Source organism: Nylanderia fulva, unplaced genomic scaffold, assembly GCF_048542155.1.
Source record: "Nylanderia fulva isolate GAGA-0341 unplaced genomic scaffold, ASM4854215v1 Scaffold138, whole genome shotgun sequence".
Classification (NCBI taxonomy): Eukaryota; Metazoa; Arthropoda; class Insecta; order Hymenoptera; family Formicidae; genus Nylanderia; species Nylanderia fulva.
Genome location: NW_028189601.1, coordinates 243,700 through 262,801, shown reverse-complemented (window position 1 = coordinate 262,801; position 19,102 = coordinate 243,700). Strand labels below are relative to the sequence as shown.

General features: G+C 28.1%; 1 protein-coding gene and 1 pseudogene across 6 annotated transcripts in view; one reads left to right on the top strand and one right to left on the bottom strand.

Moving 5' to 3' along the window:
• The window catches only part of LOC114945731 (dual specificity protein phosphatase 3), an 83,798-nt gene that overhangs the window by 40,941 nt on the left and 23,755 nt on the right, over positions 1-19,102 (bottom strand). For all 6 annotated transcript variants that reach the window (XM_085480014.1, XM_085480015.1, XM_085480017.1 and 3 more), the window contains one exon: positions 344-393. In XM_085480014.1, coding sequence (XP_085336140.1) covers positions 344-393 — 50 coding nt within the window. The remainder of the gene's footprint in view (positions 1-343; positions 394-19,102) is intronic.
• On the top strand, positions 7,166-11,592 carry LOC146724332 (uncharacterized; annotated as a pseudogene).

Below are 19,102 nucleotides of genomic sequence, written 5' to 3'. Positions count from 1 at the left end.
CAGACAGACAGACAGTGCTCATATATATAGATTAAGATATGGTAGTAACACAATATTAGTTTGTAAAAAGAAAATAGTTATTTATTTTTAAAATTCTTGAATAAAATTTTTCTCAATATTCCGCGATTCTTTTTCACAGAACTAAACAATGATTTAACTTCTTATTATATGCTTTTATTTAAGCATAAAAATATATATTTGATAAAAATTTTGAAATTTTTAATCTGAGATAGAAGAGATAAATATATCTTTTTCTATTTTTTAAATCATTTTTTATCTATCAATATTTTTATTATTATTGTTTTAGAGAAAAATTTATTGAAACATTAAGAAAATTCCTTACTTGATCATTATCTTGCATGCGTCGCATCGTGAAATTGTGCAAAGGTAGTCCTGTATGTAACAAACAAAAAAGTATGAATTATTTTTAAATTATTACATTTTTTAATAATATTATTAAATTAAATTTTTATTTTAAATTAACAATTTTGCAAAATCCTAGAAGCAAAAATAAATAAAATCTTATAATATAAATTATGATATTTTATAATATTTTACATTATATAAAAGTATAATATAAAATATATTTATATATTCTATAAATTTAAAGTGTCAAACAGGCAATAAGAGCCAAATCGCGGATGACAATGCGTTATCCCAACGAAACTAATTTTTTTCGTTAGAATTAAAAACCTGTGCACAAGGTACTAAATTTTACTTGGTCACGGCCAAGATTTAAAATTGGAATAATCTCTACAAGAGATTTAATTCCATACATCCCCTGTTCCCCCCTATAGAATCGAAAGAATCTGAATAGCTCAGTTGGAAGAGCAGTTGCCCGGCAAGCGAAAGGTCTCGGGTTCGATTCCCGATTCAGCGACTTTCGGATCTATATCTTTCTCTCGCATTTATTTCCTTAGGGGGGAACAGGGGATGTATGGAATTAAATCTCTTGTAGAGATTATTCCAATTTTATATCTTGGCCGTGTCCAAGTAAAATTTGGTGCCTTGTGCACAGGTATTTAATTCTAACAAAAAAATTTAGTTTTGTTTAGGATAACGCACTGTCATCCGCGATTTGGCTCTTATTGCCTGACTTATACGAGGTGTGTTCAAAAAGTATCGCGAATTTTGAATTTCCGCGGGTTACGTATATTCGATTTTCGATTTTTTTGTGGCGTTATGTTGGTACTCATGTTTCTCATTTATGCCGACAAGTACGGCCATTTTGAATGTTCAGTTAATTTATGACAGCTGCTTTGCTTGCACGTGTTTTGGCTCGTCTTCGATTTTTGCCTATTCCAAAAAATGGATCAAAGAATCTGTATCAAATTTTGTGTGAAAAACAAAATTAAGTGCGCGGACGCATTCCGAATGTTGACTGTGGCATATGGTGAAGCTACCTTGGACCGAAGCAACGTTTATCGGTGGTACAAAATGTTTTCCGAGGGCCGAGAAGATGTGAACGACGAAGAGCGTGCCGGACGCCCGAGCACGTCAACAACAGACGAAAACATTGATGAAGTGAAGAAAATAGTATTGGTCAATCGTCGAATCACCGTTAGAGAAGTTGCTGAGGACCTAAACATATCGATTGGCTCGTGCCATTCGATTTTTACCAATGATTTGGGCATGACACGGGTCGTCGCGAAATTCGTACCAAAATTGCTCAATTTTTGGCCAAAAACAACACACTAATAATGCCGCAGCCACCGTATTCCCCAGATCTGGCCCCCTGTGACTTTTTCTTGTTCCCGAAACTGAAGAGGCCCATGAAAGGACGACGCTACGCTACGATTGAGGAGATAAAGACGGCATCGAAGGAGGAGCTGAACAAGATCACAAAAAATGATTTTTTGAAGTGCTTCGAGGATTGGAAAAAACGTTGGCACAAGTGTATAATATCTGGTGGGGATTACTTTGAAGGGGACAAAATAGATATTCATGAATAAATAAATCATTTTTGAAAAAACACAAAATTCGCGATACTTTTTGAACACAACTCGTATATTAAATTTATATTTATATTACAGAACCTTGTTAAACTCTTCCATTTCTTGTTTAAAAAAAAAAATTGCTTTATTCCTTAAAATTACATATCTTTAACACTCTAAACTTGATTAAAAAATTTTTCTCGAAAATGTCTACTCAAGTTTCATAAACTACAACACTTTGCCTACAAAATGCTATTTTTTAAAATTAATAAAACATGAAAAGTAGGCCAAATATACGAGCCGAAATGATTTAGAAGTAAGAATAATTAAAAATTTTTATTCATAATATGAATGTAGACGTTTCGACCTCTGCTATTTTTTAAATTTTTCTACGATTTTTTTGATCGAGTTATACAATTTTGAAAATAAATCTACATTTTTAGATACGATGCCAGTAGATACATATAAAATACTAACTACATTACAAAATATGAAATAGTAAATGAATTTAACATACATTTCAATGAATTTTAAACTTATAAAAATTCGATTTAATCAACAATTAGAAAATTACAGTTGCATACGATTATCAATGCAAATATCTTAATAAATATTTCTAATATAAAAAAAAAATTTCGTATTTTTAATTTTAATCACAGAAGATATAATTAAATAAAATTTAATTAATTAGTGCCGTTAGTTAGCGTTCATTAGATACATATTTACTAAATATTTAATACATATTTACTAAATTGAGTAAATATTATTTAATAAATTATTTTTTTATCAAACACTACAAAAAAATTTTAAACTTATCAATACATAAAAAAATAATGCTATACAATTGAATTGCAAAACATTGTATAAATAGCTAAAAATTTTTAGCTATTTATACAAAAATGTAGTATTGCATCTTTAAAAAATAAAGGCATTTTTAAATATTTGAAATAATATTTACAAAAGAAATTGATAATATTATATGATAAATTTTTCTTTACTATCTACTTATCCTAAAATTTTTCTTGTAAGTTTTGAAAATATCAAGAGTGATAAGTTAATGATTTACTTTGTAATTAGGAATAGTATCCTTGGTTTAGATCTCAATTTCTAATTAGCGAAAAAATTAATTTTCGCAAAAAATAATCAAAAAAAAAGATATTGCCTTAAGCTCTACAGCCGATACACACACACATACACACACGCGACACGCGCGTACCACGCGCACACACGCGCACGCACACGCACGCACGCACACGCACGCACACACGCACGCACGTACATGTATATATTATCTATATTTCGAGAACCGAATTATATTCTTAATATTGTTTGTTTACGCATGGGCTGAAGAACGGTATTATTTAGTTAAAAGGCACAGAGAGAAATATCATTTTGGAAGGTCTGAATAGCTCAGTGGTAAGAGCAGTCGCCCGATAGGCAAAAGACTCGGGTTCGATTCCCGATTCAGCCGACTTTTAGACCGATATTTTTCCCGCCTATAGCTTTACAGGGGGTTAAAGGGGTACTATTGATAAATGTTTAAAATACAGACTGTTCATCTGAAATTATAATACAAATATTTGCATTTGGTGCTTTCCGATACATAAATCTTTGAATCTCCCCGATATACATATAAATTTCTAAATAAGAAAAGTTAATTTTACTTTCTATACATTATAGTATCAGAACTATATTGTTCAAGTGTTTTAGTAATAAAATTTAAAAAATTTACAGAAAGTAAGGTTAAGCAATTTGGCATATAAAAAGCTAAAATATAAAACAAAGTTTAAAAAGTTAAAATTATCGTTCAATAGAGTGAATGGCCATATTATTGTCAGTTAATATGTACTCGTAAATGGTTTTTGTCACTATTACTAACAGTGTCCATATTACTGTCGGTTAATATTTAAATGGGTTTTAAAATTTAACCATAAATATTACATTTAAAAAAACGTTTTAAAATTTTTTAATAAATTTACTTATTGTTAAAGAATAAATAAAAATAAAAATTAAAAATACTAATTAAAAAAAACTTAAAGTTTGAGAAGCATGTTTTTTTACGGATTGCGTCCCTTCTAGTTAAGAAAGTAGAAAACGATAGCTAACTTAACCTGTTTACTTTTGTATCACTTATACGACTTGTGCGTGAGCGTGACATTTTAAGTTATGAAAAATTGACAGTAATAGGGCCAGAATTAGGTACAATATAATTTGGAGGTTGCCAGTATTAAGTGCAACTGTATGTAACCATTATTATATTAATTAATGAATAACAAATTAATTTTATTTGATTTTTAAAATTTTATTCGTAAATTATATATACTTATAAACAAATTTAAAAACTATATGGCACTTAAATATTATTGACCATATACATTTAATCGAATATAACTGAACGACTAATTTGTCAGTAATGTGGCAATTCACCCTACTGTAATAAAAATAGTGAGCCATTAAATGTAACATATTTTAAGAATAGAAAATTTTATTGAACAGTTGTATAAACATAAGCGATGATAACTATTTGTGTTAGATTTTCTGCAAAAAATGGATAGTGACAAATAATGAATTTCAGATAAGAAAAATCTGTAATTTATTCATAACAGTATGCAGTTATTCATATCCATAAAAAATTATCTTTTTTAAAAAAAGGTAAAAAAAGGTGCCAAGTTTACGCATCATGTGTAAAAGTGTTATAGAAAGAATATAAAACTTTTGTCTTGTAAAATTAATATTTCTAAAAAAAAAATAATATCAAAAAGTTGCGTCAAATATATAAAAATTTGTAAAAAAAATAGAAAATTAGAAACTTATGATGTAATTTTTTAAGTAAATTAATTATTTGTTATTACAGTAATGTTTATATAGAATTAATCTTATTTTTTCAACTTTAAGATATACCTACTGCAATAACTAATTAAACACTATGCTAATGAACGAACTCTGTACATTTAAATTACAAATATTTTTATACTTTTAAATTAAATAAATTATTTAGTAGTTTATGATACATTGTAGTAATTATTTTTTTACAATAAATTAATTATTGGTTACGTTAAGATATATTGCCAAAAATTAATTATTTGTTACTTTAAGATATATTATAGATAAGATACATTACAGTAATTTTGAAATTCATCAGCATCAAGTTTTAACTAAAATTTTTTAATTTTTTTATTTTGAATATATTATTTGGCTCTCCAAATAAACACACAATACCCACATAGTACACAATATTTATGATAAAGATTCATAAATATTTATAAATATATATTTTTTTCAAATATTATATAAATATTTTAAAAATGTTTTATAAAAACCTTTATTTAACAAATTATTAAAACATAGATTAAATATTTCATATAATATTTATGATATGTAAAGATAAATATTTATAGTAATTATTTTGTAAATATTTTTCAACTAAATTGTTAGTTCCTTCATTTACTGCTATGTGACGTATCTTTCTCGTATTTGATTTTCGTTATTAGAATTATAAAGAGTGTCCCATAATTCACGAATCACCTTTCATGGGCAGATAGAGCGTGTTAAACTGAATAGAAAATTCATGTATCATTTTGCGATATTTGCAATAATTATTGAGTTATTTATTCAAATATCTAAACGAATAAGCAGGTAGAAAGCATTATTTGATCGAGAGGCGGCGTCATGTAGCGAGCGGCGACCAATGTAGTGGCGCCGAAAAGTAAGATGATACTTTTGATACTAAGCGGCATATAACAAATAAGTCATCCGACATGCACACCGAGTCCGGCCTACCGCTTTCTACCCGCTCATTCGTTTAGATATTTTAGTTAATAACTCAATAATTATTGCAAATATCGCAAAATAATACAGAACTTTTCTATTCAGTTTAACACGCTCTATCTGTCCATGAAAGGTGATTCGCGAATTATGGGACACCCTATATAAGAATGGCAAAAACGGAAATTAATAAAATTAAAAGTCAAAATTATCTCTATTTTTGAGCTACATTCTGCAACAGAATGTCTTTTAACAAATAAATTTACGTATATATCGATGTATACGTAAATTTATTTGTTAAACTACTCTGTTACCTAAGTATATTCAGTGTATATTATAATTTTATATTCTATTTTAAAGTAAATGTCTAATAAGTTACTTATAAACATTTTTTATAGATTTTTAATTTTTTATAAATGGCTCCCAGACAGCACATAAAACTAAAAGATGGCGAAAAGATGTCTTTTTTAAGTTATCTTTTCGGCAAGGCTAAAAGACATCTAAAGGATGTCTTTTTGATTACACAAAAAAGTTGTCTTTTGAAAGATGTTTAAAAGATGTTTTATAAAAGTCATAATTAATTTAGTTGACGAAAAGATACCTTTTCGATCATCTTTTTAGGTATCTTTTCGGCAAAGCTAAAAGACGTCTAAAGGATGTCTTTTTGACTAATTAAAATATCTTATTTTAGTAAAAAAAAATAATCGCTTGTATTATTGTTTTTTAAGATTCATATTCATTAATTATAATCATGTCCCCAGCTTTAAGGGGCTTCTAAATATCTAGGACTGTTAACATGCTATTCAAAATGAATATAATTATTAAGATATATAATTTTTGAGATCTTGATCTTTTTGGAATACGTATCCTGCATATACACATTATAATTTTTAAATTTGCAAAGAGCCCCATTCAATTTTTGTCTAGGAAGCCCCAACGTTGCGTAGTTTCGCGCTAATAAACAAAGATGACTAAACACTCGAAAGTACGAGATTGATATAAGGAAGCACGGTTAATCTCTCTTGAACTGACATATCTCATTAATTAATATAAGTCGTACACCTAAAAGTGAAACGCAACTTAGAACTTTGATTCTAAACAGATAAAGTGCAGATTAAGTGTGAAAATAAGTGCTAAACCCTCAAGATTTGTGGTAAATATATTTTTTAAAAGTTAAAAAATTAAGCGATTTATATATATATATTTCCTTTTTATTCTAAACAATTAACTTTCATAAATAGTTTTTATGCATATATTATATAAAAGAGAGATATAAGATGTAATACATATTCTCTCTTTTAAAACAATAATATTCTTTTTTTACAGAACCAAAGGCTTAAAAAACCTTCGTAATCTTTAATCTTTACACGGCGAAAAAGAATTGCTTTTCCGTCGCCAAGGTATATACATATATATATTATACAAATAAATTGTATGTTTTACATAAAATACCACATCTTATAGAAATGCCAAAACTCAAAAGTTTCTGCAAATTATCACGTAGACAGCAAATTCGTCGGTTAAAACAAATGCAAAATCGTGAATATCTTCTAAAGGAAAATATTAATGAATTAAATCAAGTAAACCTAAATTCATCATTTGATAAAGAAGATTCTAATAGTTCTTCTAGAACTGTCACTGACCATCTTAATTTATCAACTCATAAAGACATTTATAATTTTTCTATTTCTGCAAATCAGTCAACTATAACAGATGTTTCTATTTTTTCCGAAGGAAAACATCATCATATGCATTGCACATCATTTATTACTAAAGACATTTCTTTTAGAGAAAAATTAATTTTATGGGCAGATAAATATAAAATTCAGCAGACAAGTCTAATAGCTCTACTTCACATATTAAAAGATGAAGGTCATGATAATCTCCCCAATGATGGGAGGACATTAATGAACACTCCACGATCAACAGCAATTTATAAAAGATCAGATGGGCATTATTATCATTATGGGTTACAAAATGGAATTATTGATAAGTTAAGTCAGTTGAATACCTCAAAATTTAATAATCCTATTATTATTAATGTTAATCTAGATGGACTTCCTATTTCAAAAAGTTCAAAAAGCCAATTATGGCCTATTTTAGTACAAATTGTTTTTAAAGATCATAGATCTACCGTTCCTTTTATTGTTGGTGCTTATCACGGTTATAATAAACCCAGTTCAAATAATCATTTTTTACAATATTTTATAACTGATATAAAAACAGTTAATCTCGGCTCGAATTATTGTGTTACAATAAAAATAAAATCTCAACGGCAATCGGAGCCTGTGCGGACGACATGCACAAAATTAATAAATTAAAATGAGATCTCAAATCAAACTCATTTATTAAATTCTAAACGTTTCGACCCACTTCGGGTCTTCTTCAGTAGCTGCAAAATACAAAGAAACAAAAATAAAAAATAATCGGTACAAACAGAAAATTATAAAACTCATATACATACAATCCGCAAATAAACCTGATTCGGCTATTTCTGATAGTTTCCAATTAGTGAACAAATTAAATGGTTTATGTGTGGATAGTGATGTGAAGCTAGTTTCACTAGATGTTGCATCATTGTTCACCAATGTACCATTGGATATGGCTATTGATAGTTTAATTAACAGATGGGGGTATATTGAAAAAGAGTGTATTATTCCACGAGATGAATTTTTATTGGCAATTCGTTTTATTATGAATTCGACTTATTTTATGTTTAATAATGTATGTTATCAACAGACTTTTGGCACGCCTATGGGTTCCCCCCTCTCACCGATCATTGCGGATATCACGTTGCAAGATTTGGAGAGTAGAGCGATTGCTGCGATTCCAATGTCATTTCCATTTTATTTTAGATATGTTGACGATATCGCGTTGGCGGCCCCACCCTCCATGCTTAAAATTGTTTTAAACACTTTCAATTCTTTCCATCCTAGATAGCAGTTCACCATGGAGGAGGGGGTTGACAACCGATTGAATTTTTTAGACGTCACCATTATTATAAATAATGGGAGCATTGAGTTTGATTTGTTTCATAAGCCGACGTATTCAGGCAGATATTTAAATTTTGAATCGCAGCATCCTCTCTGTCATAAAAAAGGCACCATTATCAGCCTCATTGATAGAGTTTTTTGGCTATCTCATCCGAAATTCCATAAAGTTAACTTTGAGTCTATGATTGGAGTTCTTTTGTCTAATAATTATCCTCTCAATTTGATATTTCACACATTACAAGCGCGGTTAAAAAAGTTGTTCTTCCGCTATAATAATAAGTTGCATAACAATAGAGCAAATATATGCAATGACAAGATCCTTACGCAGAAAAAAGTTTCGTACTTTAATATTCCGTATATTAATAATGTATCGAAGAGAATTGAGGACATTACACGTGATTTGGATGTCATTCCATCCTATACAGCAATTAACAGTCTCCGTAAATTCATTAAAGTACACAAGGATAAGTTACCAAGGGAACTCCATAACAATGTAGTTTATAAAATTGATTGTATGGATTGTGATGCGTCGTACGTAGGGCAGACGGGTAGATTGTTGAAAACTAGGATGAAAGAACATCGCAACAACATAAAAAGAAACGCGTCACAATTATCAGTCATATCGGAACATAGATTATTGAACCATGAATTTAATTGGGAGGATGTAAAAGTCTTAGACGAGGAGCCTTTTTTAGGTAAACGTTTGATATCCGAAATGATCCACATAAAACGGCAGAGGAATAGTTTAAATTTACATAGCAACACTGATAAATTAAACGAGAATTTTGATCTGTTAATAGAAAAATTTACCAAAATCTAGCTTTGTGATTATACATAGCCGGGTTTTTTTATTAGACCTTTGACATGAGTGCCGATAAGTTTTAGTTGTTTTTATTTTTATTTTCATATTTTATTTTTATATTTTTATATTTGTTTTTTGCGTATATATGTATCGACTGTGTCGAGGTAGAATACCGCACAGTCGTTAGAGTGATGTGTCACGTGTAGCATCGTCTTCTCTCTGTTTTTACTGTCGGGGTGAGTGTACTTCCCGGTTTTTAATTTTTAATTTTTGTGGATTTTTCTACGTTTAATCTATACTATGTTGATTAGTGTTGGTAAGGGAGTCACTGCTCTGCTTCCTTCCTGACGATGGTCACCGTTAGGGAGACGCTCCGACGGCCGGACGGTTTGAATAGGGAGGAGAATGATATTTAATTTATTTGCGGATTGTATGTATATGAGTTTTATAATTTTCTGTTTGTACCGATTATCTTTTATTTTTGTTTCTTTGTATTTTGCAGCTACTGAAGAAGACCCGAAGTGGGTCGAAACGTTTAGAATTCAATAAATGAGTTTGATTTGAGATCTCATTTTAATTTATTAATTTTGTGCATGTCGTCCGCACAGGCTCCGATTGCCGTTGAGATTTTATTTTTATTTTATAACTGAATTTAAAAAATTGAATACAATAGGATTTACATTTAAAAATAATATATATAAAGTAGAAATTAGAGCAATTATATGCGATACTCCTGTGCGATCATTTGTCACTTGTACGAAAGGTCACAATGACTAGTTTGGTTGTAGTAAATGTAGCGTAGAAGGAAATTATGAACACCACCGAATGCTCTTTCTTCATCATAATTGTCCTTTGCGAACAGACGAAACATTCAAAAACAGACAAAATCCAGAACATCATACTGGTACATCTTTATTTGAGAACAAATGTCGTTACCAATGGTCACTAGTTTTCCACTAGACTATATGCATTTAATTTGTCTTGGACAAATGAAAAAATTACTAATTTTATGGTTGAGAGGTCCCACTCACATTGAATTTGCTAAATTATCTGGTGAACAAATAAAAAATCTAACTTCAGATATGATTTCTTTAAAAAAATATGTCTGAATTTGTTAGAGTACCCACTAATTTTGAAGAAATTGGATAGATGGAAAGCTACCAAATTTAGAGTATTTCTATTATATCTTGGACCTGTTTTATTACATAAATATCTTCCATTTAATTGTATGAAGCACTTTATAGTATTTCATTGTGCAATCAGAATATTGTCACCCATCGGATTATCTAAATAATCTTCAACATTCAAAGGAACTCTTATCTTATTTTGTTCATTATTATGAAATTCTATATGGTAAAGAAAATATGATTTATATGGTACACAATTTGATACATTTGAGTAATGATGTAAAATTATTTGGACCTTTAGATACTTTTAGTGCTTTTCCGTTCGAAAATCATTTGCACATTTTAAAAAATGTATTAAGAAAATATGAAAAACCTTTACAGCAAATACATCGAAGAATAATCGAAAAAAACACAGCAAATAAAATGAAAGCAAGTATAAATAATGCTTTGAATTATCCAATATTGATTTCACAAAATAAGAAAAAACTCCCTTTTAAATGTTCTGAATCTTACGATATATTAAAGTTCAGTGATTTTAAATTATCTTGTACGCAAGCTGATCGATTTTGTTTTTTAAAAAATAATAAAATTGTGATGATACATCACATAAGATTGAAAAATGGAAACCCTGTTATACTTGGTCAATAATATAAAAATTATTCTGGTTATGACTTATATCCTTGTAATTCGCAACATATGAATGTTTTTGTGGTCAGTGACAATAATTTAACTGAATTGAAATATGTTTCCGCTAATGAAATTATAAGAAAAGCTGTACTACTGTCATGGAAAGGGGCGAAATTTTGTGTTTTTCCACTTCTACATTCAGATATATTACAAGGTATATACATTACATAATAGCAAATTGTTTGTTATAATTTCTTGTGTTAACATGTATTTTAATTTTATAAATTTTGTTGCAATTTTTCAGATGTTTAATGTTGCCGTTGGTACAGATTGGTGCCAAGTAGTTCCACAGTCATGGATTAACACTGATAATCAAATATGTTTATGGCCACCGCATATTAATGTTACAAAAGCAGTGAAGAAACTATTTAATCCAGAGACTTCATGGGAAAAGATTTCAATTAAATATGTTTTAGGACCATACGGTATAAATAAATAGATAAAATAATTGTATATAATCTTTTATATATATATAATTTTTATTTTTATTTATATATATTTTTTTATTTTATACTTTCTGTTTTTTTAGACTCATATAAAACTGCTAGACACATGGAGAAAGAAGCACAATTTTTATCATCTGAATGCACAAATTAATATTCTTCAAAATAAAAAAGATAATGATTTTAAAAGGATTTCTTCAAAAAGACAAAGAAAAGAAAAAATTTATACTTCTTCTGATGAAGAATTACAATCAAAACATAATGGTTTTTATTTTTTTTAATGCATAATTATATATATTTTTTTTATTGACAACTTTAAACTTATGTATTTAATGATTGTCTTTATTTATAGCAAAAAAACTTAAAAGAATATTCCTCCACCTCCTTCTGATTATAAAAATAATGAAGAAACTTCTAATGAGGATGTAAAATCAAAACTTGATAACTTTTTATACAATAACGAACTTTACATCAAATCGTATAAATCTACTTCGCAATGATACAATAAGACGTTTCGACGCTTACTTGCGTCTCTTCAGTCATAATTAGTTAAAACATAGTTAAACCAGTACAATGTGATCCGTGTTAAGTCAATACTCCTATAATATGTCCTAGGTCTCGCGATTTCTATTATTAATAACTAAATAATAATAAAAATTAATAATAATGGGAAAACACAAAAATTCTTGATCGTGAACCCAATTATTATAAAAGATTAATATCAAAGATGATTTTCATAAAACAACAAAACAGAGGTTTATATAAAATTGAAGATTTAGATACATTAGATAGCAGTTATTTTCCTTTATTGGAGTCTTCCTAAAGAACTTTTTAAACAATTTTTACAAAACATGTTTACTAATTAGTGACAGATATATATAGAGTGCTAGGTCGCGACTCGTATCACTTTTGTATTTACAACATGAGTATCAAGATGTTCTGTCTTTCTGTGACTAGTGTCAATCTAAGGTTTTTTAATTTGGAAGTTAAGGTGAGAGTTATATTATAAACTATAAATTACTTGAATTTCGATTTTATTCAGAAATAAATATTTTTATCGGCTCTCAATATAAATAATATAAGTATGCTGTCTTCTAAGCTGGGCAATAGAGCCAAGGAAACGAAACGAAAAATTAATTAAACGGAACTGTATCTCAATTTGAGATCCCAAAGTTCCACATATAAATTAATTTCGAAACTTACATATTTACTAACATCTACTAAAAAGGCAAATGAAAAATATAGGATCGAAAGGGTCTGAATAGCTTAGTTGGTAAGAGCAGTCGCCCGGAAAGTGAAAGACGCGGGTTCGATTCCCGCTTCAGCGACTTTTCGGACCTATATTTTTCTCGCTTATTTCTCCATATGTAAGTTTCGAAATTAATTTATATGTGGAACTTTGGGATCTCAAATTGAGATACAGTTCCGTTTAATTAATTTTTCGTTTCGTTTCCTTGGCTCTATTGCCCAGCTTAGAAGACAGCATACTTATATTATTTATATTGAGAGCCGATAAAAATATTTATTTCTGAGTTTATTCACGCCTTGGGCTAATCACGGCGGTATTTACTAACATCTACTAAAAAGGCAAATGAAAAATATAGGATCGAAAGGGTCTGAATAGCTTAGTTGGTAAGAGCAGTCGCCCGGAAAGTGAAAGACGCGGGTTCGATTCCCGCTTCAGCGACTTTTCGGACCTATATTTTTCTCGCTTATTTCTCCATATGTAAGTTTCGAAATTAATTTATATGTGGAACTTTGGGATCTCAAATTGAGATACAGTTCCGTTTAATTAATTTTTCGTTTCGTTTCCTTGGCTCTATTGCCCAGCTTAGAAGACAGCATACTTATATTATTCGATTTTATTGTTTAAAGAAGTGTTAGATGTAATAAAAAAATTTTTAATAATAGAAATCGCGAGACCTAGGACATATTAGAGGAGTATTGACTTAACACGGATCACATTGTACTGGCTTAACTATGTTTTAACTAATTATGACTGAAGAGACGCAAGTAAGCGTCGAAACGTCTCATTGTATCATTGCGAAGTAGATTTATACGATTTGATGTAAAGTTTGGAAATATATATGTTTGACATCAATTCACATAGCTCGTAATAGACTCATGTTGTTTTATTATCTCTAATTTATAACTAACTTATTTGCAGCAAAAGAATTTAGAAAAAGCAATTCATCTCCTTCTTCAAGTAAAGAAAATGTTTCTGAAATTATAGGATTAGAAACTGATACATTCCTTTTATAATATTAATTTTTTTATGGAATTTAATGTAAATTTTATTTTATCTTTTGTAAATTGTTTCAAATTTTTAATTTTATTCATATCTATAATTTAATGTTCATATTTACAGAAAAAATATCTAAAAAAAACATTTCACATTCTTATTCGAGTTATAAAACCCATGAGAAAAGTTTTGATGAGAATACAGAATCGAAATCTGGTAAATTAAAACATATATTTAATATAAAAATTATTATAATTTTTTAAATATTGTAAATTAATTGGCCTTTAAATTATACTAGCTTTTCGGATCGCGCTTCGCGCGGTCCTCATATAGCCTATATTAAATCCGTTTTAACACAAAAAATTAATTCTTTTTTTTGTATTACCGCAAACTACTTCCACATTTGTGGACCGATTTTCGTGAAACTGGTACCAAAATGTAAATTAATAATTCTTATTTATCTCTTTCTTTAAGACACATTATGTTAAAAAAATTAAAACATTAAAAAAACCACCATCTCATCACACTCCCCAAAAAATTTGCAACTTATAAATATAGATATATAGGTATAAATAGATATCCAATTTCGAGAAAATTAATCAATAAATATATGAATGCGTGGGTGGATGTGTATGTAATATTGTAAAACTTAAAAAAAAACACATAGTAGTGATCCCCGAAAAATATGCAAAATTTTGGTACCAATTTCGAGAAAATCGATCTATAAATGTGTTGGTGCGTGGGTGGTTGCGTAAGTGTGTGAATAGGGTGGTAAAATAAAAGAAAACACATATTATCGATCCCCGAAAAATATTCGAAATTTTGGTACCAATTTCGAGAAAATCGGTTTATAAATTTGTTGATGCGTGAGTGGTTGCGTGGGTAAATGAATAGGGTGTTAAAAATTTTTTAAAATCATATATTGACCATCCCCGACAAATTTACAAAATTTTAGTACAAATTTCGAAAAACTTTGTGAATAAATGTGTGAATGCGTGGGTAAATGCGTGATTAAACTTATAATATAAATATAAAACTTAAACAAACCACACAACAGCTTTCTATTAAAAATTTGCAACATTTTGGTACCAATTTCGTGAAAATCGGTCAATAAATGCGTATGCACATAGGTGCATGGATGCGTGGGTGGGTGCGTGGGCGAATGAATAGGGTGATAAAAATTGGTTAAAATCATATAGTAGCCATCCCCGACAAAATTTGAGTACAAATTTCGAAAAAGTCTGTGAATAAATGTGTGATTGCGTGGGTGGGAAAAACTTAAAAAAAATCACACAGCAGCTTTCTCAGAAAAATTTGCAACATTTTGGTACCAATTTCGTGAAAATTGGTCCATAAATGCTCATGCGCGTGGGTGAATGCGTGGGTGGAGGTGTAACACTTGAAAAACCCACATCGTCGCCGTCTCCAAAAAATTTGCAACATTTTGGTACCAATTTAAAAAAAAATGGGTTCATAAATATGCGATCGCGTGAGTGGGTGCGTGGGTAGAGGCGTAAACTTAAAAAAATAAAACAGCAGTTTTCTCAAAAAAATTTGCAACATTTTGGTACTAATTTCGTGAAAATTGGTCCATAAATGCGCATGCGTGTAGATGAATGCGTGGGTGGGTGCGTGGGTGAAGGTGTAACACTTGAAAAAACCGCATCGTCGCTATCTCCAAAAAATTTGCAACATTTTGATACCATGTGTTCAGAAATATTGCAAAAAAAAAAACATACCCTCCTCTAAGGAAAAAAAAATTAAAAAATTTTAAAAAAAACCCACAGCAGCCACCCCCGAAAAATTTGCAACATTTTAGTACCAGTTTCACGAAAATCGGCCCACAAATGCGGAAGTAGTTCGGGTACAGACAGACAGACAAACAGACAGACAGACAGACGGTGCTTATATATATAGATGTATTATACTTACAGAAAAAAATCTCATAAAAGTATTCTATATCTTTTATTTAAAATGAAAAGTTTTTAATGACTATAAGATTACATTTTTTACAATCTTTATTATTCTATATTTTTATACAATGTAAAAAGCATTATTATATTTTATTATAAAAAAATTTTTTTAACTAATTTTATTATTTGCACTTTCAATACAAAAATTGCTAAAAAATATTTAAAACTTCTTTTGTCAGTTATAAAATTAGTAAAGAAAATATAATGATATAATCACAACACTACTGGTCAAATTTAAATAAAAATAAATCAATTTAAAAGAATATAATAATTTTAAATACAACAATAATTAAAAGAAAAAATCGTATTTAAAAAATTTTTTATATACACACTTTTTATAATACTATCTTTATGATAAAAGTTTTTTATGTATTATATATATTTTTTTCAGATGTAAATAAAAACAACAATTCTTTATTCTTATCAAATACTAATTTAGATTCGCAATCATTGGATTACGGTGATTATTTCTCAGAAAATGAAGAAATTTTGCGAGGTTAATATAATTAATTGCTATTAATAATATATATATAATTTGTATTTAAAACTAAAATTTAATATTTGAAAATATATTAATTAAAATTGATATTTTTTTATATATTACAGACAAACAAACGGAAATATCTCCAAAATCATCAAGAGTAGAAAGAAAAAAAGTGTTTCCTATAATAAAACATAGTATGTAATAATATCTTAATTTTAATTTTAGATTTTTGTTATGTCTTTAACATATTTTTTTAGTTAATTATAATCCTGGGTACCATTTAAAAATAAAGAAAAAAAAATGAAGAAAACTCTCCTAAACGTAAAATGAAAAGCAATCTCGTTTGTATGTCATTTCCATGTTTTCTAAATGATCTGATATTTTTATCATTTATATAAAACAATTACTTTTCTTTTCTTGAAATAGTGAGAAATGATTCTGAATTAGAACTGCAAAAAGTTAAAAACCGGCAAAAAATTGAAACTGTTAAAGAAAATATAACTTCAAGCAAAGGTATATATGTATATATAGTAACAAATTTTGTGAATTTATCTTTCTAATCTAATAATTAATAATTCTAATTTTTTTATAGAAAAAACTTCTACAATAGATTGCTTAATGTTGAAAATATGTACTTTGGATCGGAAATTAGATAATATTTTAGCCATATTAAACAATGACCAAAACCTGACAGCGCCAAATACGTCATTTGATTTATTGCCAGATTTTCCATTGGATGATATAGACAATTTTAAGCGTTTTTGTAACGAATTACAAAATAATGATGAATTGTGATGATTTATAATGAAAATGATGATGATTTATAAATTATAAATTATTTTATAAAATAAATTAATATTAAGAATAATGTATTTTATATTCCTACAGCAAAAAAAAATTCGAACTATTAGTGGGCAAAATGCAGAAAAACATTTAAACAATAGTTTAGTAATAACTCACAAATAAACTTGCCAAAGGATTAACTTGGGATGGTCAACGTCAAACTGAAGGGATAAAGAACACAATATTTTCTGATATTATATTATTGGTAATATTTATATTATTTTAATTAAATATATTTTTATATTATTTTAATTAAATATATATATATATATATATATATATTAAATATATGAAATTTTTTAAATTTAAATACATAAATTAAGAGTTTAACAAGGCTCTGTAATATAAATATAAAGTGTAAGACAGGCAATAAGAGCCAAATCGCGGATGACAGTGCGTTATCCCAACGAAACTAAATTTTTTCGTTAGAATTAAATATCTGTGCACAAGGCACTAAATTTTACTTAGTCACGGCCAAGATTTAAAATTAGAATAATCTCTACAAGAGATTTAATTCCATACATCCTCTGTTCCCCCCTAAGGAAATAAATGCGAGAGAAAGATATAGATCCGAAAGTCGCTGAATCTGGAACTTAGAGGGGAATAGGGGATGTATGGAATTAAATCTCTTGTAGAGATTATTTCAATTTTAAATCTTGGCCGTGACCAAGTAAAATTTGGTGCCTTGTGCACAGGTATTTAATTCTAACAAAAAAATTTAGTTTCGTTGGGATAACGCACTGTCATCCGTGATTTGGCTCTTATTGCCTGTCTTACACTTTAAATTTATATTTAAATACATTTTATAATTTTAAACTTTTTTAGGAACTATTTTAAATGTACATAATTCTTTGACATATGGTGACCTAAGTAGTAAATTTTCGGCATGGTTAAGAAGAGCTGGAGACAGATTTCGTTATCACTTAAAACTGGGACATGAAACATGATTATTTCATAATTTGTTATTTCATAAGTTGTTGATTATTTATATTTAATATCCTAATATTAATTTTTAATCGTTCCCATCTTTAATTTTAATCGTTTCCATCTTTAATTTTTATCGTTTCCATCTTAATATTTTAATTTTTAATATTGTATTATCCTTAATAGTATCTTATATGGAGTTATGCTTTACGGAACCAATCATAAATTTTTTTGATTTCAAGATTTTTATTAAAAATTTGCGATAGTAATTTCGACATAAAAAATATTGATTCCATATTTCATAACTGCATCCATATAATTCTAATATTTAATCTTTTATTATATTGCTCTGCTATTATATGCTATACTTTATATTTTATTTTATTACGCTGTTTTGTTTGGCAATAATACAAATGTATGCATATTAGTATAAAAAATAATTTTAAAAAATTAAAAATTTATTATATAATAGAGAATATAATGTTATGTAATAAAAAAAATATAATAAACATGTTTCTTTTATAAATTTATATAAATTTTATATAAATTTTATATAAATTGTCTTATATAAAAAAATTCATTTTCTAATTTTTAATTAAAATAATTTTTTATAAAATAAAGTTAACGAAAACATATCCAAGATATAGTTTAAAAAGACGACTATAAGATGTCTTTTAAAAGACGATTATAAGATGTCCAAAATTAGATGTCTTTTAGATATCTTATAAGTTAAGAATGTAAAATGACTTTTAGTCGAACATATGTCGTCTATTAGACATCTTTTCTTTGACTATAAGCTCTCACTGAAAGACATCTTTATAAAAAATATGTCATCTTTTAGTCACCTTTTAGACAACTGTGCTGTCTGGGCTAATAGAGTTTGGA